Raw genomic sequence first — 27,982 nt, 5'->3', positions numbered from 1 at the left:
GGACAATTACAATATCCTGCCCCCATTCCCGATCCTACCTCTCACCCGAGTGGCACCTCTTTAGGTGCCAGATCCCCATCGCTGTCCCCACGGCTGTCCTCTCCCCACCACTGTCCCCATGCCAGTCCTTGATGCTGTGGGTGTCTTGTCCCCATGCCTGACCCCACGACGACTCTGTCCTCAGCCCAGACCCCAGTGTCACCCAGGAAGGTGCCCTGTTCCCACCCTGTCCCCATCCCTGTCCCTGCAGCTGCTCTTTCCTTCTCCTGTCCCCCGTCTTCTCTGCACTGTGGCACTGTCCCACCCCTGTCCCTCCTCATCCCCGTCATCACTGTCTCCAGTGCCATCAGTGTTGTTTCAACGTTCTTTACAGCCTAAAGCCCTGGATGAGGAAGGAGATGTGCCCCCATCCCTGGCACATGGGCCTTTCAGCTCACGTCTGCACAGGACGCAGAGAGTTGCTGAACAAAAGGTTTAATAAGAAGATAGAACAAACTAGGACAGTCACTGCCAAGAGTAACTTGACTCTGAAGACTCTGGTGTCACCAAGTCATCTGAGTCTTCCTCCACGAGATTACAGGGGACAAATCCCCTTGTGCCATCGGTCAGCTCTCCCACATACCAACCGTCTTCATCCACGTCTCCATAGACATAAACGTGTTGTCCAGCTACCAGAGGAAGCTCCAGGTCAGGCCTCTCATTGGGACCCTCAAAAGGATTGTAGCTGTATCGAACCAGGAATCTGCGAAGCTGTGCTGGTTGTTTCCTCATGGCCTCCAGCAGGATGGATTCCTTGTCTGCCTCTACGGCTGCTTGCCTCCTCGTGGCCTCCAGCAGGATAGACTCCTTGTCTTTCATGTGCTCTTGCAGCTCTTGGAGTTCCTGAGAGAGCTGCTGCCGTTCTGCAGTTGCCTTCTGGAACTGATCATTCAGCTCAGCCAGCTGGGCTTGAAGCAGTTGCAGGGCTTCGTTGCCTGCAGCTTGGCTTTGGCCTCCGTGCCGCTTCGGCTGGGCCTCACCATCTCCTTGGCCAACTGCCCCTGCAGGTCCCTCAGCAGGCGAACGGCCGCGTCTCGCTCCTGGTGCAGCAGCTCCCGAGTCTGTTGGAACTCGGCCTCCTTCCAGCGCAGCACCCGGCGGGTCTCAGCCTCCCGCTGCTGCCAGTTCAGCTTCTGCAGGTGCCACACCTCCAGAACCTGTTTTTGCTCCAACTCAGATCGGAGCTGCCTGGACAGAAGCTGCCGCTCCTTCGCCAAAGACGCCTTCAGCTCCCTGGTTCTGACGCTGAAGTCGCGGCGCAGCTCTTGAGTGCGGAGCTGCTCCTCCTTCAGCTCAGCCCGTAGAGCTTCCAGCTCCTCCTTCTGCTGCTCCTCCTGCGTGTGGCTGCCAGGGGCCTGTGCTGGGCCCCGGCGTAGCGAGGGGCAGCCGTGTGCAACTGACATCCGGCCCACAACAGTCATGGCTTCGGCTGCCAAACCCTTCTGGGCAAGTTCAGCAAGGGCTGTGTTCCCTGGGGCTGTGGGAAGCAGCAGCTCCCTGAGCCCGATGCAGCCGCTGCCTCTGTTCAGCAGGGAAGGTTGCAACTACCACAGCTGGGGTGAGTGAGCGTGGCCTTTTATACCCGTCCTGGGCCTGAGGTCACAATGGAGTGGGGCCCCGTGGCCTTCTATGGTTTGTCGTGGGCCCCAAAGTCACCATGGAAACGCGGGGCCCTATGGCCTTATATGGCATGTCCTGGGCCCCAAAGTCACCATGAACATCCTGGTGCCTGGAGGGCACAACCTGCCAGACTCCAGGGCAAAGATGAGAAATGTCCAGACTTTTCCCTTGCTTCCGACCCAACGCCTCCTCCGGGCACTCTGAGGTGGTCACGGCAGCGCAGCACCTATATCCTGTCAGAGAACCTGTGACACGCTGCCACGGCCCGTGGGGCCCTGTTTCCCCCTCACATCGGCCCCAGCCTGGCCCAGGCCCAAAGCAGCTCCCCACGTACAGGCACCCCAGGGTGTGTCCGGGATGGAGAATGCAGGTTGTGATGTCACAAACCTCTGGTGTCAGATGTTCTGTACTTTATCACAGGCAGCACTCCGCAGTGTCAGTACACAGCTGAGGCAGTGCAGCAGCAGCACACAGCTGAGGCAGTGCAGCAGCAGCAGCAGCATGATGGGGAAGACACGGATGGTCATGGCCACCACGTGCCTCCTTATTTTGGGCATCCTGTCAGTCCTGGTAGCCCATGGGCACTGGAGTACTCTGCAGCGAAGGCGGCGATCCGGTAGGTGGGCAGGCGAGGGCCGGCATCGAGACCTTGGGGTGTGTGCGGGGCCGGGGCCATGGTGGGGCAGGGCTGGGCCTGGCGGGATGAAGCTGAGCTTTCAGCCTCAGGGCTGTTTGTTTCTGGTTGTGGTTCGGAGAACTTGGCTGTGGTTTTCGTCTCGATTTGGGGGACTGTGGGCTGTCTGCTGCCACTACTCATTGTGCCCACAGTGTGTGCTCACACACAGGAGGGGAAGCCCTCTTGGGAACCAAGGCCCAAAGGGATGCACCGACTCTGTCCCCTCAGGGTGTGGATGCTGGGCTGGGGAGAGACGGTCCGGCCACCCGGGAACTGTCTGCATGACGCTCCTGAGTGGGAGGGAGAGGCGAGTGCCAGGGAGCAATCCCGCCTCTGCCCTGTGTTCCCTGCCCTTCAGATCTGAGGAGGTCTAGTCACATACTGAACGGGAGCTTCTCTGTTTGGTTTGTTTACAGCCACGGCTGGAGGCGACGCAGACCCATCTGCCTGGCTGGGAGTGAGGGGTGCCAATCTGCCGTATCTCATCGGTACGTCATGGCTCTCCACCTCCTTGGAGAGCTGCTGTAGGGGAGCCCAAATGTAGGGGAGGGGCCTGTAGCGCGGGAGGTACAGACCTGCAGGGTGTGTGCGCTGCCATGGCGGGACCCCGCAGCTGTTGTGCTGTTGAGCTACAGCTGAACCGTCTCACACCGTCTGATGGAAACTTCTCTTGGGTGTTTGGTTGCAGATGCAAATGCAGATGCTCCTCAGCCGGATCCCACGCTGCAGCCCATCTGGAATCTCTGGGGTGGGTAGTTGGCTGTGACTGACTTTGCAGACCGAGCACTCCTTTTCACTATTTGATTTGTAGAGAAATTGAACTTTATATCTTTTGTGAAGAGTCTCGTTTCCCGCCTCGTGGGTGCTGGCGAGCTGCAGAGATGGCCCAGAGTCTCTGCTGCTGCTGCTGTGGGTTCAAGTGAGTCCCAGGGACTGCAGCTGCCCCAGGGACGGCCTTACTGGCCAGAGCTGTTCTGGGCAGATGTTGGAATGGCAGGGAGTGTGCTCATGCCTCCAGCGTGCCCAGGAGCTGCTTCCTGCTGAGCCATGAGAGGGCCAGCCCCAGAAGGAAAGGCTGTGAATTGGTGTGGTTTGGCTATGTGCTTCTGCTTGTGGTTTAGAAAACTTGGCTGTGGTTTTCCTTTTGTTTTGGGGGACTGTGGGCTCTGCTCTCAGTAGCCATTGTGCCCAGAGACTGTGTGCTCACAGGAGCAGTGCACTGCAGGGTCTCTTCTTCTGGCTGTGGTATGGAGTTGGCAGGATGGGAAGCGCTGTGTTCCAGGTGAGGGAGGGTTCCTTCTGACTGAACTGTCTCCCTCTCTTTCTGAAGAGTTGCCCCATGAGGATGAGAAGCCGTCGGTTCAGGAAGGAGGCAGCAGCACCGTGACAGTCTCTGCCAACAGAGCGGGGGCGGCTCACCCGGGAGCCGTGCCAGGTAAAGATTGTTGTAAAGAAATGTGTGGAGGGCTTGGACACGGCAGAGAAAATGGTGGGCACATATATCAGTCCCAACCAGAGGGGCTGCCAAGCCCGTGCCTCCTGAGGAGATGATGTTCCTCTTGAGGAACTGTTACTTCTAATTAGATTGACCTTCTGTCGTTCTTTCTTTCTTTCTTTCTAAAGAGGCAGACGAAGTGCCCTTGGAGAAGGTGGCAGATCCACAAACAGGCAGTCGGACGGTGGCAGTCTCTGAGGAAAAAACAAGGCCATTCCAGTCAACAGCCGTGCCAGGTAATTGCTGTCACTTGGCCATCCGGGGTCATAGTTGAACATCACAGGGTGTCTGCAGGCTCTTCCCCTGGTTCCAGCCACAGCCCAACCGTCAGTGCAGAGCGAGCGGAGTGACGGCAGCCAGGAACGGCTCTCTGAGGTCAACTGTCAGCTCTTGGCGGGGAAGGTTATGGCCAACATTGTGCCAGAGAGATGCTGAGGTGTAACCCTCTGTGGATGCAGCGAGATGCCCACTGCCCACCTCACCCCATTCACAAGAGTTGGCTGTCCCTGACACAGGGATGGGTTTTGTCTGTGTTGCTCCAAGGGGCAACGGGTCAAAGCGCTGTTCCCGCCCATGTGCTCCCCGTGGGGCCTCATGAATTCTGTTTGGTGGGACAGCTCGTCTCAAAGGCTCAGAGGGAGCCTCCCTGCAGCAGCACTAAGCGGCCCCAGAGAGGCAAGGTGTGCCAGCACCAAAGAAAGAGGAGTTTCCTTGCTCAGACCTGCTGTGAGATTTCCAGCAGTGCACAGGACACACTAACCTGCAGAATTGTTCCTCCAGGTGTGGAAGGTGAGAAAAACTCAAAGGCCGAGCGTCTTCTGGGATTCCAGACCCATTTCCTCATATTTGCCGGGACTTTCTTCTGCTTGTGCCTCCTGTTGTCCCTGTTGGTTGCTGTGATCTGTCTGTACAAGAAGAGGAAACGGTGAGTTGTCGGCAGGTTTCCCGACCAACTTGTGTACGAGGTGGCTGCTCTTGGCCATGAATCATTTTGAGGGAGGCTATTGTGGAGTTGTGGGTGAGTCACCAGCCAGGCTTGACTGAGACTTCTGCTGTCAGATGTCTGGACTGGCCTCTCCATTCTTTTCTGAAACCCCAAGGCAGAGCAAGGTTGGAAAGTAAACCCAGCAAGGACTGACTTGGCCACAGGGAGTGAGAATTGCCATGGTGACATCTCCCTACCAGGGCCCCCACCAGCAGCAATCGCCCTGTCAGGTGATGCCCTAAATCCCACAGGTTCGCCTTGTCCCAGCAGCTCGGGCTGTGGTGAGGAACCCCCCAGCTTCTGGCCTGGCTTTGGAGAAAGGGAGTCAGTGTGTCCCTTCAGGGCCAGCCAGGGGCAGCCAGGGCTGCTCTCTGCCGGGCACACCGACAAAGGAGAACAGGAGGCTCTCCTGGCCCTGCGGTGTCGCTCCCAGCTTTGGTCTCCTTGCCCTGCTGGGGTCAGCTCTCCTTCCTGGCCCGTGCAGAGCACGTCAGGGTGGTCAGGGCCCAGAGGAGATGAGCCACGGGCGGGCGAGCGGAGCCCCAGCCCAGGGCTTCGGGGCACCCAGCGCTCTGCACAGAGCTCTCTGTGCCCACAGCTCCCATGGGCAGGTGGGTACCTGCAGCCCACAGTGTGCCCAGCGCCTCCTCACACCCACCCAGCACAGTCATGGTGGGGCCTCAGCAGCCTCTTCTCTCCACAGGATTCCCTCTCCATCTTCAGTGGCCCAGGACAGCACCAGCAGCTCCCACACGAGCAAGGAGAGTGATCTTGGCTCCAACACAATCCAACAAAATGTGATCTGGACCCAAGGGCAGCAGCCACCAGCTGTGCCAGGAAGCTCCTCTGTCCCACAGCTGCCATCTCAGACAGCTGGGATCTGCGGGACTGGTTTAAGCCCATCGAGCGAGAAAGCATCATGCTTGAGCCCCCTTGTCACCATACCCAAAGAAGCCCGCAAGTGGTCACAGAAGCAAATCATAACAACAACAATATACATGACAGACAGGAATCTTGGAAGCGCTGAAGACTTGGCAGCACTCCCTGAAGCTGACACCAGCTCTAATCTCAAGCTCAACGAGCCCGCTGGCTCTGCCAAAGGCACTGGAGCCACACAGGCGGGAGAGGTGGGCAAAGGGCTCATCAGGGCACAGCCCTGAGCCCACCCATTCCCTCTCTGCTCCTCTGCGTGTCTGCACATTGGCCAAGAAAATTTCAACCGGACTGGACGTTAAAACCCAAGTCACACAATCACAGAATCTGAAGGGTTGGATGTGACCTCGAGAGATCATCCAGCCCAACCCCCCTGCCAGAGCAGGACCACCGAGAGTAGGTCACACAGGAACTCATCCAGGTGGCTCTCCAGAGAAGGAGACAACAACCCATGCTGGTTTGTTCAAGTGACAGACCTGTGGACAAGGCCCGGCGGAGGCGTGGGGTGGCCATCGCCTCCGGGCACAGCTGGGCTGGAGCACGTTTCTGTCACAGGCTGGGAGGGATGCTCCCGTCCTCCTGAGGGGACATCTCCCAAGGGCCACCTACTGAAGCCCTGCGCTTGCCCCAGAGCAGCCCAGTGTACGGGTGTGGGGCCAGCGAGCGACTGTGGCACGCACCACTCTGTATATAGTTCCGTTTTTTGTTACAGCTGTCTGTTCTGAACTTGTGTGGTTCTATTAAACTGTTCTTTCTCCAACCCACGCGTGTTTTCTGCCTTTTCAGGGCATTGCTCCTGCAATGGTGGAGTTGCTATCCTTTGGCTCAGTCCCCTCTTTGATTTTCACAGTACAATCCTGAATCTGCCAATGGGGTCTGTTCCACTTTTATCTGCTCCAAATCCATAGGTTCCATTAACTAGCCAATCAGCTTCTTTGACAGCGAACATTATGGGATTACACTCTCAATTGTTACAGTTAGGCTTTACCGTCCCTTTAATCATAGTACTTCTGTCTTTCCGAGGTTTTCCTTTCTAATCTAGAGTAGTTCATCCATTAAGAGCAGTTGTGAACCAGACACTATTCCATCCAATGCAAGGTGGAACTCTCTCTGCATGCTTCACAAATATTTATCACGGTTCCTAAGTTGTCTTTGACTATTCAAATTCCCACAGTCCAATATTTGACAAGCATCAAACTGTACAGTTTGCGGAGCCTCCCTGTCAGTTCCATTTATCCATAGTTTAAACAAATACTACTTTGTCCCTCTCCAGTGGTCATGATGCTGTCCCCTGGTACTTCCAACAAACAATAGCCCATAATTACAAGGATCCCCCTCATTTTCAACAATTAATGACATCTCTGCTACCACCACCTCATCAGTTAGTAATGAGTGTCCTTCTTTCCACTGGATTCTTATTGCTTCTTTAGTTTAAGACACAAGGGGTTTGTAGTCTGACATACGTGCCAGGGTCCATCCTCGAGTGGAGAGTCCATTAGTCCTCTGATGTAATCAGTCCAGTCTTTTTTTAGCTGTTCTTACTGCTGTCTCAGTGGTCAGTAACACCTGGAACAAGCCTTCCCATTCGGGTTGCAGTTTGCTTTCTTTTCAGGACTTGATCAAGACCTGCCCTTCAGGCTCGATGGTGTGGGCGGCAAACTCGAGAGGTGGTGTTTGCGCCATAAGCCCTTTCTCCTGACGAAAGACAAAATGACAACCCCAGTACCTAATTCTTTTAATCAATATCTTTGGTTTAAAAGGCCTTAGGCCAGGTTCTCTCCTTCCTGGGGGTTATTTCCTCAAGACCTTTTATTTTTTTTTCCCTTAGAAATCCCACATCATTCACAAATCTCTTTGGCCACTGTGTACAGTCCTACACATACAAATTTTCTTAAAACTAAATCACATATTGCTTGCATTCCCCGGTGGCTTCCTTGATGTAAAGGAGCCATTATTTCCCTCATAGCTTGTTCATTTAACACTTCTTTTCCATCTGGGAGAATCCACCTCCCCTCTGTCTCAATGTCTTCCATCTCTCTTAATGTTTCTTTCCCCTTTTCTGTAAATACAGGAGTTGCCCTTGGTGCAGGCACCTGGGGGTGAGATTGCACATACTCACAATCTCATGGTTTAACGTTGCCTCTTTGGCTGCTTCATTGGCCAATTTGCTTCCCCTGGCCCTAAAAGAATTCCGTATTTGATGCCCATTCACACGGACCACAGCAATCTCATTTGGAAGTGATAAATTCTTTAATACCCATTTAATTACTTCTCCATGTACTAATACTTTTCCCTTGCTATTGAGTAAACCTCTTCTCTCGCCTTTCCAAAAGTGTATACCACTTCAGAGGCATACCTGGAATCAATATGAAATGTTCATCTTTTCCTTCTCACAGTTGTAAGGTTGTTTAAAGCATATAATTTGCACGTCTGGGCTGACCAGGTATTTGGTAATCGCCCTGCTTCTTTTGTCTCGACCTCAATAATTGCAGAGCCATTACGCCTTTTGCCTTGAATGACTCTCAAGGCCTGTATGTAAAGGCATTTCTTTCAATTCAGGTCACACTGATACTCTGTTAGATCTTAACAACTGTGGTCAAAGTTTTCACGTGTCATGACTCCCTTCCATAGGGAAGTGGATGGATTAAGGCATGGGCTGGTAGTCAAGATTCAAGTTGAGATTTTTCTAAAAGTTGGGTTTTTTTAACTTTGTCTTTTATATCAATATTCTAGAATGGGTTTAGCCACCTTTCAGCTTTTCGAGTTCAAATAGTTTTCACTTATCGCGAGGTATTTATTACTAATGTCACTCCGAACGTGAAGTTTTCTGCTTTCCTCTACTAAGAGGGCAGTGGCAGCTTTTGCCTGTACACACTCTGGTCATCCCCTCAATACGGGATCCAGAAGTTTGGATATATACGTGCTCTTGGTTGTCATTCACACTCCCTCACCCCCCCCCCCCCCCCCCCAATTTTTGAGTTAACGCTCTCTCATCTACTGTGACAAACAAAACAAGCGGTTTGCCTAAGGATGACAGTGCTAACACAGGAGTGGTGATTACACTTTGATTCCTGGATTAGCTTTTCTTCTCCTTCTGTACAAGTTAAAACATTTGGCTCTTCATTTAGCAATTTTGAATCTAACCCATTTGTTTTCTGTGCATAAAAGTTTACCCACAGAGGGCCACAGTCAGTTAATCACAAACATTTTCTTAATTCCTGTTGGTTGGTTTGTTTGCAAAAAGGGCAACTCCACAACTCCCTTTATGCTCTCTGGATTCATTCTGTGTTTCCCTTCATAAATGAAACGTCCAAAATATCTAACTTCCTTTTTGACAGACTGCAATTCGGATATTGATACTTCTTGCTCTCCTGACAAGTTTAATAATCAACAAACAAAAATCTGTGGCTCCTTTTACCACACTGTTTTCGTTGCCCGGAATTAAAAAGTCATCACTATACTGAAGTAAGATAACATCCGAAGAAGGACTCTCAGAGTTTTTTGTTCTTTCTTAATCTTAACAACATCAGTTGAAATACAAGGAAAGAAAATCTCTCTCCTTTAATTCCTGAGAGTGTTATTTGTTGATTTGATAACTTTGCCCCACAGGGTATAAAGTTTAATGAGATTCTGGCAGCTGCCAAGAGGACCACCTCTTCTTCCTGGGATCCCACCTTTAGATTTATCAAGGGCTCCCAATGGGACTTGTAATTATGAAACTCCAGACCTCCCCATTCAGTATCTTCAAAAGCCAGGAATGACACCACCTTTTCTCTTTCCTTCGACTTAGAATCATAGCATCACAGAATGGTGGGGGTTGGAAGGGACCTTTACAGATCATCTAGTCCAACCCCCCTGCAGAAGCAGGGTCACCTAGATCAGGTGGCATAGGAACATGTCCAGGCGGGTCCTGAAGAACTCCAAGGAAGGAGCCTCCACAACCCCTCTGGGCAGCCTGTGCCAGGGCTCCCTCACTGAAACAGCCAAATAGTTTTTTCTTACGTTTAAGTGGAACTTTTTGTGTTCCAGCTTCATCCCATCACCCCTTGTCCTGTTGCCAGCTACTGTAGAAACAAGGGATGTCCCAACCTCCTGACACTCACCCTTTAGATATTTGTAAATGTTAATAAGATCTCCCTTCAGTCTCCTCTTCTCCAGACTAAACAGCCCCAGGTCCCGCAGCCTTTCCTCGTATGAAAGATGTTCCAGTCCCCTGATCATCTTGGTGGCCCTGCGCTGGCCTCTCTCCAGCACTTCCCTGTCCCTCTGGAGCTGGGGAGCCCAGCACTGGCCCCAGGACTCCAGATGAGGCCTCACCAGGGCAGAGTAGAGGGGCAGAAGAACCTCCCTTGACCTGCTGGCCACACTCTTCTTGATGCATCCCAGGATGCCATTGGCCTTCTAGGCCACGAGGGCACATTGTTGGCTCATACTTAGCTTATTATCAATCAGGACTCCCAGGTCTCTCTCTGCAGAGCTGCTCTTCAGCAGTTTGACCCCCAGCCTGTGCTGGTGCAGGGGGTTGTTCCTTCCCAGATGCAGGACTCTGCCCTTGTCCTTGTTGAACCTCAGGAGCTTCCTCTCTGCCCAACTCTCCAGCCGGTCGAGATCCCGCTGAATGGCAGCACAGCCTCTGGGGAATCAGCCAGTCCCCCCAGTTTGGTGTCATCAGCAAACTCGCTGAGGGTCACTCTGTCCCCTCATCCAGGTGGTTGATGAAGATGTTGAACAAGACTGGCCCCAGAACCCATCCCTGTGGAGCTCCACTGGCCACAGGCCTCCAACTCGACTCTGTGCCACTGATCACCACCCTCTGGTGCCAGCTCTGCATCCACCTCACTGTCCTCTCATCCCAGCCACGCTGCCTGAGCTTTCTGATGAGGATGTGATGGGAGACAGTGTCAAAAGCCTTGCTGAAGTCAAGGTAGATGACATGCTCTGCTCTCCCCTCATCCAGACAGCCGGTTATGCACTCATAGAAGGATATCAGGTTGGTCAGATGGGATTTCCCTTTGGTGAAGCCATGTTGACTCCCCATGATAGCCACCTTATCCTTCATATGTTCAATAACATTCAGGATGAGTTGTTCCATCACTTTTCCAGGGAGGGAGGTGAGGCTGACCGGCCTGGAGTTTCCTGGGTCATTCTTCCTGCCCTTGTTGCAGCCTGCAGTGACATTGGCCTTTCTCCAGTCCTCAGGCACTTTGTCTGTCCTCCAGAATTATTCAAAAATGATGGAGAGAGGCTTAGCAATCACATCAGCAGCTCCCTCAGCACTCTAGGATGCATCCCATCAGCACCCACTGACTTATGAGCCTTAAGCTTGCCCAACAAGTCTTTAACCTCTTCCTCTTCCACCCAGGGCAAGTCCTCTGCTGTCCTGGCCATCCCGTTATCCTTGCCGGACTGGGCTTCCCGAGGGTTGGCCTTGGCCGTAAAGACTGAAGCAAAGAAGGCATTCAGGACTTCGGCCTTCTCTGCATCCTCAGTCACCAGGGCACCCTCAGCGTTTAGCAGCGGGTGTTGTTGTTGTGAAGGCAATAACCACTCAAAGACGTAGAGGGTCTAAGTAATGCACGTGCAGAGACGTACAGGGGCAACGTAGTACAACCACCAGAGCTGACTCGAAGCCACCCTTCCTTTGCTAGCTACCTCCTTATATGCTGCTTCTGCCCATGAGATCACCCAGGGCCCAATTGATTAACTTGCAGCACCTGTTTCTGAAGTAGCATGCCAGCTGCATTAACTTATCCCTACCATCTTTATTCAAGCTGGCTGGTCCAAGCTACGTCTGTGCCTACAATTCCCCCCTTTTTCTTTTTTGAACCAGCCAGCCTTTAGCAACACATTTCAGAATTAAAGGTACATGAAGAAAACATAAATATTTTTACCCATGGCCATGAGTTTACAACAAAAGGTCAATAACAGCTACATCGCTGAACAATACAATACAGAAATCCATAAAGTCAAAATAAACAATCTGATATGTGTTGGTAGGAGGGACGCACACTGGCAGGAAGGGATGAGGTCTTGGTAGCTCCACTGATATTTCTTTTTCCTGATGTAGTTCTGGACTTTTCTTCAGATCCTTTAGCATGCTGATCTGTGAGCATTATCAATAAGATGGAAGTATCTCTTCATCTGTTGGTCATCTTAAGTTCTTTAATTCTTTTATAGCTGAAGGAATTTACAGCAGCCTAAGTGGTGCCACAGTTGCGAGGGTTTACATTTTAATAGAGTGATGGATTGAGGGTGGATCACTTGGTTCTTTCCTCAAGATTGTTTTTTCCATTGGTCTTACAGTTAAGTCCTTTCTGTTGATGTGGCTTGATCCATTTTGCCGGAATCCATCGGGGACCTTGATCTGTAATGACACAAGCATAGCCTCTTCCCCACGTTAACAGATCTGCAGGTCCTTGCCACTCTCCAGTAGTGGGATTCTTATACCAAACTTTAGGTTTGTCAGTAAAATCCAAATCCCGACTCATTTGGGCAAAGTGTGTTAATGCCGGTGGTTCATTCCGGTTTGCCACAATTCTGAGATGATTCATTGTATAAAGGGCTTTCATTAGTCTGTCTTGAGGACTCACCCCCTCTTCCCCCGTTTTTTGTTTTTCTAGAAGGCCTTTTAAGGTTTGATGTGTCCGTTCAATAATGGCTTGACCGGTGGAATTTCCTGGGATACCAGTAGTATGTTTAACACCCCATAAGTTTAGAAACTTACGTGTTTTACTGGCTATGTATCCCGAGCCATTATCAGTTTTTATCTCTCTTGGAACACCAAGGACAGCAAAGCAACTCCTCCAATGTCTTATGACGTCTCGAGAACTGTCACTGGTTAAGGCTGTGGCCCAGACCATGGCTGAATAAGTATCAATAGTAACATGTATACGTTTAAATCGCCCAAAAGGAGCATAGACAGTGATATCTGATTGCCATATACCTAATGGTGCCAGACCCCTGGGATTGACTCCTACACCTAGGCCGATCTGATTCTGGCATGCAGGGCACGTGGAAACAATACCCTGAGCGTCCGATATGGTCAGGTCAAACTGCTTCGCCAGCATTTTCGCACTTTGATGAAAAAAATCGTGCGATCTTCGGGCTTGAGAAAATTTGTCAATTATTGGCCCCGTAGGTATCAATAAAGGAGCTGCCACTATCCTGTCAACAATTTCATTGCCAACTGATAGGCCATCTTTTAAGCCCGAATGGCTTCGAATATGTCCAATATAATAAGCAGTTTGCCGTTCATTTATCTGATGCCAGAGTCTCAGAAATAAGTTATACAGATTCTGATTAGAGATTTCTTTCAACAGCGCTCTCTCTAATCGAGTGACAGCATCGACCACATAGAGGGAATCGGAGATGATGTTTAATGGGACGTCTGACCATTTCTCAAAAGTTTTAACTACAGCCATCAGTTCCAGCAGTTGAACTGAACTGCCTGGGGAGTGGACAGTTAGATTTTGCCATTTTCCATTTTCCCACCAAACCACTCCTGCTTTGGCTTGGATCTTACTGGCGTCGGTAAAAACAGTCAGGCCTTTAACGGGTACTGCTGATCTCAACGGCCGGTCTTCCATTTGAAATTTAACAGAGAACAATTTATGGGCCGGATAATGATTATTTATAGTTCCTGGATATGACAATAAGGCCCACTGTAATTCATCAGATTGTTGCAGTGCCCAGTTCAAGAACTCATCTGTGAGAGGAACGAAAATGATGTCTGCCTCAATCCCTGCTATTTCCAGCAGACGTTTCCTGGCCTTAACTATTATTTTTGCAATTGCCTCAAGCCTTGTGGTAATTGTTTTTTGTAAATTATATGGCAAAAATATCCACTCCAAGATCCTCAATGGGTCTTTCGCTACTGAATCCCATTGCATCAAGATTGCCATTACATGCTGGTTTTGACTTATCACAGCAATGTTAATTGACAAGTCAGGATCATATCGGTGACTGTAGTTATTGACTATCTTGCTTCCTATTTTTTCTATTGCTTGGATTTGCTGCCGAGACAGTCTTCGCGCACTATCAGCCTCTACTGAGCCCTTTAACAAAGGCATTAGTGGCGCAAGATCCTCATTTGTGATACCACATATGGTTCGTACCCATTGGATATCACCTATCAGCTTTTGAACGTCTGTTAAGTTAGCAATATCTGTTTTAATTGCCACCTTCTGAGGATAAATGCGCGCATCAGTGATAATATTACCTAAATATTTCCAAGAGGCGTGCATTTGTACCTTCTCTGGCGCGATCACCAACCCGGAGTTGCTTAACTGTCGGTTCACTTCTTGTAGAATGCGATGCTGGTCCAGGTCTTTTCCTGCAATCAAGATATCATCCATATAATGGTAAAATAAGACACAAGGGTATTTTTTGCGCAGAGGTGCCAGCGCCCAGGCAACATAAGTTTGACAAATAGTTGGTGAGTTCTTCATTCCCTGAGGTAAAACAGTCCATTGATATCGTTTTGCTGGCTCTTGTTTGTTAATCGATGGTACTGTAAAGGCAAACTTCTCACTGTCATCCTCATGTAAAGGAATTGTGAAAAAACAGTCCTTTAAGTCAATCACCAACAGGGGCCACTCTTTTGGAAGCATTGCAGGAGAGGGTAATCCTGGCTGTAAAGCACCCATGTCCTGCATCACTGCATTAACAGCTCTTAAATCATGTAACAGCCTCCACTTCCCTGATTTTTTAGGGATAGTAAAAATTGGTGTATTCCATGGACTGGTGGATGGCTTAATATGACCCTTCTCTAGTTGTTCATTTACTAATTCATGAATGTGGGCGAGCTTTTCTTTGCTTAGCGGCCATTGATCAATCCAAACTGGTTTATCTGTTAGCCAGGTTAACTTCAGGATTGGTCGCCCATCAATGGCCGCCATTAAAAATTTTCATTTGACAAACGAAAGCCCATTTGGCTTAAGGCGTCTCTACCCAAAAGCCAAACTGAAGTATTCATTACATAGGGCCTAATTTGCACACATCTATTCTCTTCGCCCTGTATACATACCGAAATCAGGTCTGTGCTAATTTTTGTCATCTGTATTCCTCCTACTCCAACGACAGGGGTGTCTAAATTCTCTAAAGGCCAGCTTTTTGGCCAATAGGATAATGGCACAATAGTAACATCTGCTCCCGTATCCAGTAATGTGTTGTACCCAACCATGTGTTCACCATTTGGATGTTGGAATACAACCGTCTGAGTGGGCTTTCCCTGTGAAAGCGGCACCGCCAGTCTTACCTCAGGTACTCCAGTGGATCCAAAACCACCGTCTCGACGCTTACGACTTCCTGCGAAAGGAACTTTAGCTCTGAAAGGAACTAATTGCGCTATTTTAGTTCCTTTAGGTATATGAACTGGTGGCTGCCAAACTTTAACCATTATTCCAATATTTCCTTCATAGTCTGCATCAATTACACCGGGGAGCACAAAAATACCCTGTCGAGAGGCCGATGACCGTCCTAAAAGCAAAGCGCTTAATCCATAGCCAAGGGGTCCATTAACGTTAGAGGAGATAATTGTTACCTCTGTGTTGTGGATGGTTACATCTACTGCTGTTTCCACATCCACTCCTGCGCTTCCTGCAGTGGCTGATCTGAGGCCATCCAGGCAGCTCTTGGTGTTGAAGGGCGTTTTTGTGTCATCGCGCTCGCCCTTTTTGCGCTCGTCAACCCGTTTCCCTTATGCATTGTTTGTCTGGCCACTCGAGAGCGGCACTCAGTGGCTCTATGGCCAAACTTGCCACATCTGTAACAATTACCGTGAAATCTGCCATTGGACCCAGATGGCCTGGCGGAGCTGTTTGTCCATACCAATGGTCTGGACCGACATTGATTTTTCACGTGTCCTATTTTTCCACAGTTAAAGCACTTTGGCCTCCGATCTCCTTTGTGGGCTTGAACTAAAGGTTTCAATGCTGTTGCCATTGCCTCAGCTAAATGTGCTGACGATCCTACCCTAGAGCAGGCTTCTATCATGTCGACCAAAGTTGCTGTCCGCGGGAGAGCCTGCAGGATCTTTTTGCAATCATGGTTAGCGTTAGCAACTGCTAAGTGTAACCCTATTTCCGCCTTGACTTCAGCCGACATGTTTGGTATATGATCCAGAGCTGCTCTTAGGCGGTCTAAGAAGGTCATGAAAGGCTCATTAGGTTTTTGAATAATAGTTGTATATGAGGGAACTGGCACCCCCATATCAGGAACAATCTTAAATGCCTGACGTGCCAGTGTCTGTGTTTGCTGCAAGATAGCTTCATGCAGTCGGGCTTGTACCTGAGGATCAGCGAATGCTCCTTTACCCAGCATCATGTCTGCTGTGACGACTCGCCGCGGATCTCCCTGTTGTAAGTCCATGTTTTCCACCACCGTCAGATCAACTCTTTTTTCCCATTCAGACTCCCATAATAATACCTGAGTGGGCTTCAGGAAAGTTTCTGCAAGCTTCCGGCAGTCAAATGGAGTCATTAACCCACTGGCAAAAATATGATCTAGTAATGTCTGAACGTATGGGTTGGACAAGCCATATTGCATTACTGCTTTCTGGCCTTCTCTTACCAATTTCCAATCTAAAGGTGCCCATTGTCGTTTTCTTTGTGCTGTTATTACTGGAAAGGCTTGCGGAATAAATTCGCCTTCGATTACCGCATCACGTATGAGGCCTCTCCATTTCTTAGCCGGATCATAATCATCTGGACGAGGATCTCTGAGTACCTGTGGGGATGAAACTTTAATCTTTGTTTTGGTTAATTCATTAATTCGTTCCAACAGCTGATTAGCTGTTGCTTTTGGTTTTTCTATCAGTTCCTCCAGCTGGGCCAAAGTGTGTTTCATATCTTCTCCATGTTGTATTAACTCTTCCTTTAATAATTGTCTTTCTTGATCTTCACTAGAAGTTGGGGGTGATGATGGCAGAGGAATACACTCAGGGATTGATGAGCTCAGGGGCAACGGCATATCATTTGTAAAACGTACCTTCCGTTCTCTGTTAGGTACTCCTTCAGGTATAGCAGAAGGGTGGGATGGGGCAGGATGGTGAAGGGTGGGTGGGAGGGGAGGAGAAGCAATGTGTGTATTCGGCTCCTGGAACGGTGCTCTAGGGGGTTCTGGGGGAGGTGGGCTCACATCCATGCTCTCCTCTTCCAGAGGTGGAGCCGAGGGTATTACAACATTATCCCCTCCGAAGAATCTCTGAGTATTTTCTTCTAGAGGTGGAGCCGATGGCACTATAAAGTCACCACCTCCAAAGAATCTTTTAGCATCCACTGGGAACGCAGATGGTGCAGCAGCTTCTGCTTTCATGGCAGCAGCGGCAGCACGCTCAGCTTCTAGCTGGTGTATAATGGATGATACCAATTTACACAAGCCAATAGCATTATTCAACATGTCTCCTAGCTTTTCCCAGTGTCCTTTTTCATATACTTCTTGGGGGGAAGCAAAGAGATCCACTTCCTGACCCCATCTTACAAGCCTTAGCAAAGGCTCTCTTTCATAATTGAATCCTTTTTCCGCAAGGATATGCTGGAGGGTGTCGATAGGACTTTCCTCTTTGCTTAGCATTTTTCCCATTATATCAGTTTGCTCAGATTACTTGCCTTTTCCAGCAGAAATCCAAGTGCTTTTCTGCCGAGGGTTCTTGATCCAACCGATTCAGCGAATCACGTCGGGGTCACCAAATGTTGTTGTTGTGAAGGCAATAACCACTCAAAGACGTAGAGGGTCTAAGTAATGCACGTGCAGAGACGTACAGGGGCAACGTAGTACAACCACCAGAGCTGACTCGAAGCCACCCTTCCTTTGCTAGCTACCTCCTTATATGCTGCTTCTGCCCATGAGATCACCCAGGGCCCAATTGATTAACTTGCAGCACCTGTTTCTGAAGTAGCATGCCAGCTGCATTAACTTATCCCTACCATCTTTATTCAAGCTGGCTGGTCCAAGCTACGTCTGTGCCTACAAGCGGGCCCACATTCCCCCTCACCATCCTTCTGCTGCTGATGTACTTGAAAAATGCCTTATTGCTGTCCTTAACATCCCTGGCTGCAATTAATTCTAGAAGGGCTCTGGCACCCCTGCCTGCCCTGGCAATGCTCCTATATTCTTGCCAAGAAGCCAGCCCCTGTTTCCACCTCTCATAGACGGCTGCTTTCTGCCTGAGTTGGGGTATTCTCTCTCAAAGTGCCCCACGTCCCCACACTTAAAACATCCCCCTGGGGAGGAAACAATCTACATTGCCTGCCCAGGCTGTCCTTTACCTTCCCCCAACACTTCTTCCCCTGGCTGCTTTCGTGCCTCTTTCCTTGTTCCATTCACACACATCAAAGTTCCAACCATTATCCGACAAACTCTGTCCATTCGCTCAACTTCCATAATCCCGCTCTAAAGTCATTCTGAGGCTAAATTAAAATTTCATCCCACATTCCTGTCAATTACCTTTTCCTTTCTCTTCAACCAAATTAAGTTTCACATACATTTTAACATCAACTTTACATTATATCCTGAACAACAAAACAAAACAAAACTAACAACGCACTGACTTCCTCACACATACATAGCATATCAAGGGGTTAAAACCTTCCACAAAAACTCACTCACTGATTGCAAAACATTGTACACAAACACACTCCTCGTACATACAGTGCAGAGACCACACACAATTGCTGCAGCTTAGAAATTTTTTTCTTTTTCCTCTAATGTTTATAGTATACAACCTGAACTGCAGCCTTTTTGGCTACAGGCTGGTAAGTGTTTAACCTATCAGCAAACAATTTGTTTTGATATTGTGATGTTACAATTTGACTTTACAAATCACATTGTCATTCTATGTGAGTGCTTTAATAACACCTTCTCCTTTTGTTGGAGCTGGTTTCACTGTGCTGTTAACAAAATCAGTTCCTGTCTTCCCCAGCCCACAAGATACTTTTCTTTTTAGACAGATAGTTTTGGGGGTTTTTTTTCTCATTTAGGAATGTGAAGTTGAACTGATACGTTTAGTTTATAAAACAATCCTCTCTGTGACACTACATTTATTTGGTCAAATGACAGGGACAACGAGAAAGACTCAGACACCAACAAAAAGACCAGTCCCACTTTACTGTCTGTGTCAAAATGTCACAGAAAACAAAAGTTTTCTCGCAAAAGACTCAGGTCAGACTCTGCAGTGAAGCATTTTTATTATTAAGAGCTCTTGCAAGAGCGGGTGTCCTAGCTAGCAGGCACACCTGATAGCTACAATATTCGGCTTTTTGTCCGCTATCCCGGCCACAAGGTCCCTCCCTTGTTTCCCCACGGATTAGGTACTCCAAGATTTACAACTTCCTCAGGTGCCTACAATCCCCTCAGGACTGTGGAACTTTTTGTGTTCCAGCTTCATCCCATCACCCCTTGTCCTGTTGCCAGCTACTGTAGAAACAAGAGATGTCCCAACCTCCTGACACCCACCCTTTAGATATTTATAAACGTTAATAAGATCTCCCCTCAGTCTCCTCTTCACATTGGTAACAGAGAGGCCGAGGCGGGTGGTGTCAGCGGCAGGGAGCTGGCCTAGGGCCCCACCAACCACGAGTATGGTTTGGACCGCAAAAAGAGGTCTTGGAGTGCCAGCAGAGAGCTTTAGCCCATCAGAAGGACGGTTTGGACACTCCAGACACGATGTGTGCCCTAAATATGACCAGCTAGCGAGCTGCAGAGATGGCCCAGAGTCTCTGCTGCCGCTGTGGGTTCAAGTGAGTCCCAGGGACAGCGGCTGCCCCAGGGACGGCCTTACTGGCCAGAGCTGTTCTGGGCAGATGTTGGAATGGCAGGGACTGGCAGTGCTCACGCCTCCAGCGTGCCCAGGAGCTGCTTCCCGCTGAGCCGTGAGAGGGCCAGCACCCGAAAGGAAAGGCTGTCAGAGGGGGAGGCGGGGGGGGGTGGCGTCCTCCTCAACTGCTCCCTCGTGAAGCAAAGGGCCGGGGGGAGGCGGGGCCGGGCTCCGGCCCGTGTCCCCTGGAGGCACGGGAAGGGAGGAGTGTGGGCAAAGAGGCCCCTCCCCGGCCCCCGTGCCCTCAGCCAAGATGGCGGCGGCGGCGTCACGTTCCCCTCGGCGCACGCGCGAGCGGAGCGCGGGCCCGGGGCGGCCGTTGCTGGGAGCGGGGAGGGGTGTGGTGGTGCCCCGCGCCCCCTGCCCCCGCTGCGAGGCCGCGGTGGCCCGACTCGGGCGGCTTTGGCCTCTTTTCGCCTACCCGGGGGTGGGGGCACGGGGAGATGTCACGAGCTTCTGAAAAGGGACCCGGGTGTGGTGAGAGCAGCCCCCCGAAAAAGGACACAGGTGTGTTCAGACGCTAGAGGTGGCTTTTTGGTGGAGTTTTGAGGGGAAATGTGCGGTTTTGGTGGCGGTTTGACGTAGATGTGGGGGGTTGGTGGAGTTGTTTTGTGGGAAAAGTGGGATTTTGATTCAGGTTTGGGGGGGAAAGTGGGGTTTTGATGGAGCTTCGATGCAGAAGTGGGATTTTGACAGCATTTTGAAGGAAAAGGGGAGGTTTGGTGGAATTTGGGGGTCAGCGGCAGGGAGCTGGCCTAGGGCCACAGCACCCACGAGTTTGGTTTGGACCGTAAAAAGAGGTCATGGAGTGCCAACAGAGGGGTTTAGCCCATCAGAAGGACGGTTTGGACACTCCAGATATGATGTGGGCCCTAAATATGACCATCTGGAGGCTGAAAATGATGTTTTAGGGCCGTGGGGATTGCAGTTTCTGTTCCTAGTTTTATCCAGTCCCGGTAGCACGTTAATCTCTTAGAAGCCTCCCTACTATCTGGATCACAGCATTGATCAGTAAGGGGAACACGTTGATCTGCATTTCCACCCTGAGACTTTCCGTGTACTTGCGCTGGTGGGTGAGTTTGGGCAGTGTGTAATACTAACTGTTTTTCCATCTCGCTCATCTCAACATGAAGTCTGTGTCTCCCCAGTCTGGACCCTAGGGCCAATGGGGACTCTGTGAGCAACACGGGGCCCAGGAAGGAGGGGGACATGGGCAGAACATAGGGACCCCAGGAGGATGGGGACACGGGGCATGTTGAGGGGTGCTTCCCCCTTGAGTGTCTGCGGCCCCGGGGCTGGGGGCAGAACTGGGGGGTGTCACGAGCGCTGGGCACTGTGCCCGCCCCAGGCCATGAAGCAGGTTCACGGTGTCGCCCTCAGTACCTTCAAAGCAGGAATTCAGGGCTGGGGAGCATAAGAACGCAGGAGCCCGGTTCCCAGGATAGACGGGGACATGTTGTCAGGATGCGCCTACGTGTGTGAGGCTCCCCGCAGCTCCTCTTCATGCACAGAGGCCTCCCACGCAGGGGCAGGGAAGGGGAGAGGGGCTGGAGAAGAGCCCCTGAAGCTCTGTGAGCGAGGACAGGGAGCAGGGGTGCAGGTCCAGGCCGCAGCAGGACAGGCAAGGCACAGCTGCACCCAGGAGGTGGGTTAATTCTTCCTGTTATTGCTTCTGCATCTGATCAACTTTCAGGGACAATTACAATATCCTGCCCCCATTCCCGATCCTACCTCTCACCCGAGTGGCACCTCTTTAGGTGCCAGATCCCCATCGCTGTCCCCACGGCTGTCCTCTCCCCACCACTGTCCCCATGCCAGTCCTTGATGCTGTGGGTGTCTTGTCCCCATGCCTGACCCCACGACGACTCTGTCCTCAGCCCAGACCCCAGTGTCACCCAGGAAGGTGCCCTGTTCCCACCCTGTCCCCATCCCTGTCCCTGCAGCTGCTCTTTCCTTCTCCTGTCCCCCGTCTTCTCTGCACTGTGGCACTGTCCCACCCCTGTCCCTCCTCATCCCCGTCATCACTGTCTCCAGTGCCATCAGTGTTGTTTCAACGTTCTTTACAGCCTAAAGCCCTGGATGAGGAAGGAGATGTGCCCCCATCCCTGGCACATGGGCCTTTCAGCTCACGTCTGCACAGGACGCAGAGAGTTGCTGAACAAAAGGTTTAATAAGAAGATAGAACAAACTAGGACAGTCACTGCCAAGAGTAACTTGACTCTGAAGACTCTGGTGTCACCAAGTCATCTGAGTCTTCCTCCACGAGATTACAGGGGACAAATCCCCTTGTGCCATCGGTCAGCTCTCCCACATACCAACCGTCTTCATCCACGTCTCCATAGACATAAACGTGTTGTCCAGCTACCAGAGGAAGCTCCAGGTCAGGCCTCTCATTGGGACCCTCAAAAGGATTGTAGCTGTATCGAACCAGGAATCTCTTGAGTGCGGAGCTGCTCCTCCTTCAGCTCAGCCCGTAGAGCTTCCAGCTCCTCCTTCTGCTGCTCCTCCTGCGTGTGGCTGCCAGGGGCCTGTGCTGGGCCCCGGCGTAGCGAGGGGCAGCCGTGTGCAACTGACATCCGGCCCACAACAGTCATGGCTTCGGCTGCCAAACCCTTCTGGGCAAGTTCAGCAAGGGCTGTGTTCCCTGGGGCTGTGGGAAGCAGCAGCTCCCTGAGCCCGATGCAGCCGCTGCCTCTGTTCAGCAGGGAAGGTTGCAACTACCACAGCTGGGGTGAGTGAGCGTGGCCTTTTATACCCGTCCTGGGCCTGAGGTCACAATGGAGTGGGGCCCCGTGGCCTTCTATGGTTTGTCGTGGGCCCCAAAGTCACCATGGAAACACGGGGCCCTATGGCCTTATATGGCATGTCCTGGGCCCCAAAGTCACCATGAACATCCTGGTGCCTGGAGGGCACAACCTGCCAGACTCCAGGGCAAAGATGAGAAATGTCCAGACTTTTCCCTTGCTTCCGACCCAACGCCTCCTCCGGGCACTCTGAGGTGGTCACGGCAGCGCAGCACCTATATCCTGTCAGAGAACCTGTGACACGCTGCCACGGCCCGTGGGGCCCTGTTTCCCCCTCACATCGGCCCCAGCCTGGCCCAGGCCCAAAGCAGCTCCCCACGTACAGGCACCCCAGGGTGTGTCCGGGATGGAGAATGCAGGTTGTGATGTCACAAACCTCTGGTGTCAGATGTTCTGTACTTTATCACAGGCAGCACTCCGCAGTGTCAGTACACAGCTGAGGCAGTGCAGCAGCAGCACACAGCTGAGGCAGTGCAGCAGCAGCAGCAGCATGATGGGGAAGACACGGATGGTCATGGCCACCACGTGCCTCCTTATTTTGGGCATCCTGTCAGTCCTGGTAGCCCATGGGCACTGGAGTACTCTGCAGCGAAGGCGGCGATCCGGTAGGTGGGCAGGCGAGGGCCGGCATCGAGACCTTGGGGTGTGTGCGGGGCCGGGGCCATGGTGGGGCAGGGCTGGGCCTGGCGGGATGAAGCTGAGCTTTCAGCCTCAGGGCTGTTTGTTTCTGGTTGTGGTTCGGAGAACTTGGCTGTGGTTTTCGTCTCGATTTGGGGGACTGTGGGCTGTCTGCTGCCACTACTCATTGTGCCCACAGTGTGTGCTCACACACAGGAGGGGAAGCCCTCTTGGGAACCAAGGCCCAAAGGGATGCACCGACTCTGTCCCCTCAGGGTGTGGATGCTGGGCTGGGGAGAGACGGTCCGGCCACCCGGGAACTGTCTGCATGACGCTGCTGAGTGGGAGGGAGAGGCGAGTACCAGGGAGCAATCCCGCCTCTGCCCTGTGTTCCCTGCCCTTCAGATCTGAGGAGGTCTAGTCACATACTGAACGGGAGCTTCTCTGTTTGGTTTGTTTACAGCCACGGCTGGAGGCGACGCAGACCCATCTGCCTGGCTGGGAGTGAGGGGTGCCAATCTGCCGTATCTCATGGGTACGTCATGGCTCTCCACCTCCTTGGAGAGCTGCTGTAGGGGAGCCCAAATGTAGGGGAGGGGCCTGTAGCGCGGGAGGTACAGACCTGCAGGGTGTGTGCGCTGCCATGGCGGGACCCCGCAGCTGTTGTGCTGTTGAGCTACAGCTGAACCGTCTCACACCGTCTGATGGAAACTTCTCTTGGGTGTTTGGTTGCAGATGCAAATGCAGATGCTCCTCAGCCGGATCCCACGCTGCAGCCCATCTGGAATCTCTGGGGTGGGTAGTTGGCTGTGACTGACTTTGCAGACCGAGCACTCCTTTTCACTATTTGATTTGTAGAGAAATTGAACTTTATATCTTTTGTGAAGAGTCTCGTTTCCCGCCTCGTGGGTGCTGGCGAGCTGCAGAGATGGCCCAGAGTCTCTGCTGCTGCTGCTGTGGGTTCAAGTGAGTCCCAGGGACTGCAGCTGCCCCAGGGACGGCCTTACTGGCCAGAGCTGTTCTGGGCAGATGTTGGAATGGCAGGGAGTGTGCTCATGCCTCCAGCATGCCCAGGAGCTGCTTCCTGCTGAGCCATGAGAGGGCCAGCCCCAGAAGGAAAGGCTGTGAATTGGTGTGGTTTGGCTATGTGCTTCTGCTTGTGGTTTAGAAAACTTGGCTGTGGTTTTCCTTTTATTTTGGGGGACTGTGGGCTCTGCTCTCAGTAGCCATTGTGCCCAGAGACTGTGTGCTCACAGGAGCAGTGCACTGCAGGGTCTCTTCTTCTGGCTGTGGTATGGAGTTGGCAGGATGGGAAGCGCTGTGTTCCAGGTGAGGGAGGGTTCCTTCTGACTGAACTGTCTCCCTCTCTTTCTGAAGAGTTGCCCCATGAGGCTGAGAAGCCGTCGGTTCAGGAAGGAGGCAGCAGCACCGTGACAGTCTCTGCCAACAGAGCAGGGGCGGCTCACCCGGGAGCCGTGCCAGGTAAAGATTGTTGTAAAGAAATGTGTGGAGGGCTTGGACACGGCAGAGAAAATGGTGGGCACATATATCAGTCCCAACCAGAGGGGCTGCCAAGCCCGTGCATCCTGAGGAGATGATGTTCCTCTTGAGGAACTGTTACTTCTAATTAGATTGACCTTCTGTCGTTCTTTCTTTCTTTCTTTCTAAAGAGGCAGACGAAGTGCCCTTGGAGAAGGTGGCAGATCCACAAACAGGCAGTCGGACGGTAGCAGTCTCTGAGGAAAAAACAAGGCCATTCCAGTCAACAGCCGTGCCAGGTAATTGCTGTCACTTGGCCATCCGGGGTCATAGTTGAACATCACAGGGTGTCTGCAGGCTCTTCCCCTGGTTCCAGCTACCGCACACGGTGGCCACAGCCCAACCGTCAGTGCAGAGCGAGCGGAGTGACGGCAGCCAGGAACGGCTCTCTGAGGTCAACTGTCAGCTCTTGGCGGGGAAGGTTATGGCCAACATTGTGCCAGAGAGATGCTGAGGTGTAACCCTCTGTGGATGCAGCGAGATGCCCACTGCCCACCTCACCCCATTCACAAGAGTTGGCTGTCCCTGACACAGGGATGGGTTTTGTCTGTGTTGCTCCAAGGGGCAACGGGTCAAAGCGCTGTTCCCGCCCATGTGCTCCCCGTGGGGCCTCATGAATTCTGTTTGGTGGGACAGCTCGTCTCAAAGGCTCAGAGGGAGCCTCCCTGCAGCAGCACTAAGCGGCCCCAGAGAGGCAAGGTGTGCCAGCACCAAAGAAAGAGGAGTTTCCTTGCTCAGACCTGCTGTGAGATTTCCAGCAGTGCACAGGACACACTAACCTGCAGAATTGTTCCTCCAGGTGTGGAAGGTGAGAAAAACTCAAAGGCCGAGCGTCTTCTGGGATTCCAGACCCATTTCCTCATATTTGCCGGGACTTTCTTCTGCTTGTGCCTCCTGTTGTCCCTGTTGGTTGCTGTGATCTGTCTGTACAAGAAGAGGAAACGGTGAGTTGTCGGCAGGTTTCCCGACCAACTTGTGTACGAGGTGGCTGCTCTTGGCCATGAATCATTTTGAGGGAGGCTATTGTGGAGTTGTGGGTGAGTCACCAGCCAGGCTTGACTGAGACTTCTGCTGTCAGATGTCTGGACTGGCCTCTCCATTCTTTTCTGAAACCCCAAGTGCAGGGTAAAAGTGACCCTGCCCTGACAAAAGCAGAGGCAGCGACAGACGTAGGCAGAGCAAGGTTGGAAAGTAAACCCAGCAAGGACTGACTTGGCCACAGGGAGTGAGAATTGCCATGGTGACATCTCCCTACCAGGGCCCCCACCAGCAGCAATCGCCCTGTCAGGTGATGCCCTAAATCCCACAGGTTCGCCTTGTCCCAGCAGCTCGGGCTGTGGTGAGGAACCCCCCAGCTTCTGGCCTGGCTTTGGAGAAAGGGAGTCAGTGTGTCCCTTCAGGGCCGGCCAGGGGCAGCCAGGGCTGCTCTCTGCCGGGCACACCGACAAAGGAGAACAGGAGGCTCTCCTGGCCCTGTGGTGTCGCTCCCAGCTTTGGTCTCCTTGCCCTGCTGGGGTCAGCTCTCCTTCCTGGCCCGTGCAGAGCACGTCAGGGTGGTCAGGGCCCAGAGGAGATGAGCCACGGGCGGGCGAGCGGAGCCCCAGCCCAGGGCTTCGGGGCACCCAGCGCTCTGCACAGAGCTCTCTGTGCCCACAGCTCCCATGGGCAGGTGGGTACCTGCAGCCCACAGTGTGCCCAGCGCCTCCTCACACCCACCCAGCACAGTCATGGTGGGGCCTCAGCAGCCTCTTCTCTCCACAGGATTCCCTCTCCATCTTCAGTGGCCCAGGACAACACCAGCAGCTCCCACACGAGCAAGGAGAGTGATCTTGGCTCCAACACAATCCAACAAAATGTGATCTGGACCCAAGGGCAGCAGCCACCAGCTGTGCCAGGAAGCTCCTCTGTCCCACAGCTGACATCTCAGACAGCTGGGATCTGCGGGACTGGTTTAAGCCCATCGAGCGAGAAAGCATCATGCTTGAGCCCCCTTGTCACCATACCCAAAGAAGCCCGCAAGTGGTCACAGAAGCAAATCATAACAACAACAATATACATGACAGACAGGAATCTTGGAAGCGCTGAAGACTTGGCAGCACTCCCTGAAGCTGACACCAGCTCTAATCTCAAGCTCAACGAGCCCGCTGGCTCTGCCAAAGGCACTGGAGCCACACAGGCGGGAGAGGTGGGCAAAGGGCTCATCAGGGCACAGCCCTGAGCCCACCCATTCCCTCTCTGCTCCTCTGCGTGTCTGCACATTGGCCAAGAAAATTTCAACCGGACTGGACGTTAAAACCCAAGTCACACAATCACAGAATCTGAAGGGTTGGATGTGACCTCGAGAGATCATCCAGCCCAACCCCCCTGCCAGAGCAGGACCACCGAGAGTAGGTCACACAGGAACTCATCCAGGTGGCTCTCCAGAGAAGGAGACAACAACCCATGCTGGTTTGTTCAAGTGACAGACCTGTGGACAAGGCCCGGCGGAGGCGTGGGGTGGCCATCGCCTCCGGGCACAGCTGGGCTGGAGCACGTTTCCGTCACAGGCTGGGAGGGATGCTCCCGTCCTCCTGAGGGGACATCTCCCAAGGGCCACCTACTGAAGCCCTGCGCTTGCCCCAGAGCAGCCCAGTGTACGGGTGTGGGGCCAGCGAGCGACTGTGGCACGCACCACTCTGTATATAGTTCCATTTTTTGTTACAGCTGTCTGTTCTGAACTTGTGTGGTTCTATTAAACTGTTCTTTCTCCAACCCACGCGTGTTTTCTGCCTTTTCAGGGCATTGCTCCTGCAATGGTGGAGTTGCTATCCTTTGGCTCAGTCCCCTCTTTGATTTCCACAGTACAATCCTGAATCTGCCAATGGGGTCTGTTCCACTTTTATCTGCTCCAAATCCATAGGTTCCATTAACTAGCCAATCAGCTTCTTTGACAGCGAACATTATGGGATTACACTCTCAATTGTTACAGTTAGGCTTTACCGTCCCTTTAATCATAGTACTTCTGTCTTTCCGAGGTTTTCCTTTCTAATCTAGAGTAGTTCATCCATTAAGAGCAGTTGTGAACCAGACACTATTCCATCCAATGCAAGGTGGAACTCTCTCTGCATGCTTCACAAATATTTATCACGGTTCCTAAGTTGTCTTTGACTATTCAAATTCCCACAGTCCAATATTTGACAAGCATCAAACTGTACAGTTTGCGGAGCCTCCCTGTCAGTTCCATTTATCCATAGTTTAAACAAATACTACTTTGTCCCTCTCCAGTGGTCATGATGCTGTCCCCTGGTACTTCCAACAAACAATAGCCCATAATTACAAGGATCCCCCTCATTTTCAACAATTAATGACATCTCTGCTACCACCACCTCATCAGTTAGTAATGAGTGTCCTTCTTTCCACTGGATTCTTATTGCTTCTTTAGTTTAAGACACAAGGGGTTTGTAGTCTGACATACGTGCCA

At 51.8% G+C, this 27,982-nt stretch overlaps 2 protein-coding genes across 2 annotated transcripts; both read left to right on the top strand.

The window, feature by feature from the left end:
* Nucleotides 1-1,337: 1,337 nt before the first annotated feature.
* On the top strand, nt 1,338-5,975 carry LOC133627317 (uncharacterized). The gene is made up of 8 exons (XM_062011976.1): nt 1,338-1,597; nt 2,080-2,275; nt 2,752-2,823; nt 3,024-3,083; nt 3,666-3,770; nt 3,959-4,066; nt 4,611-4,755; nt 5,519-5,975. The coding sequence occupies exons 2-8, from the start codon at nt 2,161-2,163 to the stop codon at nt 5,973-5,975; spliced, it is 1,062 nt and encodes a 353-aa protein (XP_061867960.1). The 5' UTR covers nt 1,338-1,597; nt 2,080-2,160.
* Nucleotides 5,976-20,279: 14,304 nt separating this feature from the next.
* Nucleotides 20,280-26,740, top strand: LOC133627316 (uncharacterized). The gene is made up of 9 exons (XM_062011974.1): nt 20,280-21,206; nt 21,628-22,292; nt 22,775-22,970; nt 23,447-23,518; nt 23,719-23,778; nt 24,361-24,465; nt 24,654-24,761; nt 25,322-25,466; nt 26,284-26,740. Exons 3-9 carry the CDS (start codon nt 22,856-22,858, stop codon nt 26,738-26,740), a joined length of 1,062 nt encoding a protein of 353 aa, XP_061867958.1. The 5' UTR covers nt 20,280-21,206; nt 21,628-22,292; nt 22,775-22,855.
* The last annotated feature ends 1,242 nt before the right edge of the window (nt 26,741-27,982 follow it).

Source organism: Colius striatus, chromosome 19, assembly GCF_028858725.1.
Source record: "Colius striatus isolate bColStr4 chromosome 19, bColStr4.1.hap1, whole genome shotgun sequence".
In the NCBI taxonomy this organism is placed as follows: domain Eukaryota; kingdom Metazoa; phylum Chordata; class Aves; order Coliiformes; family Coliidae; genus Colius; species Colius striatus.
Note: the sequence above shows the minus strand (reverse complement) of the source record. Positions and strands in the feature narration are given on the sequence as shown.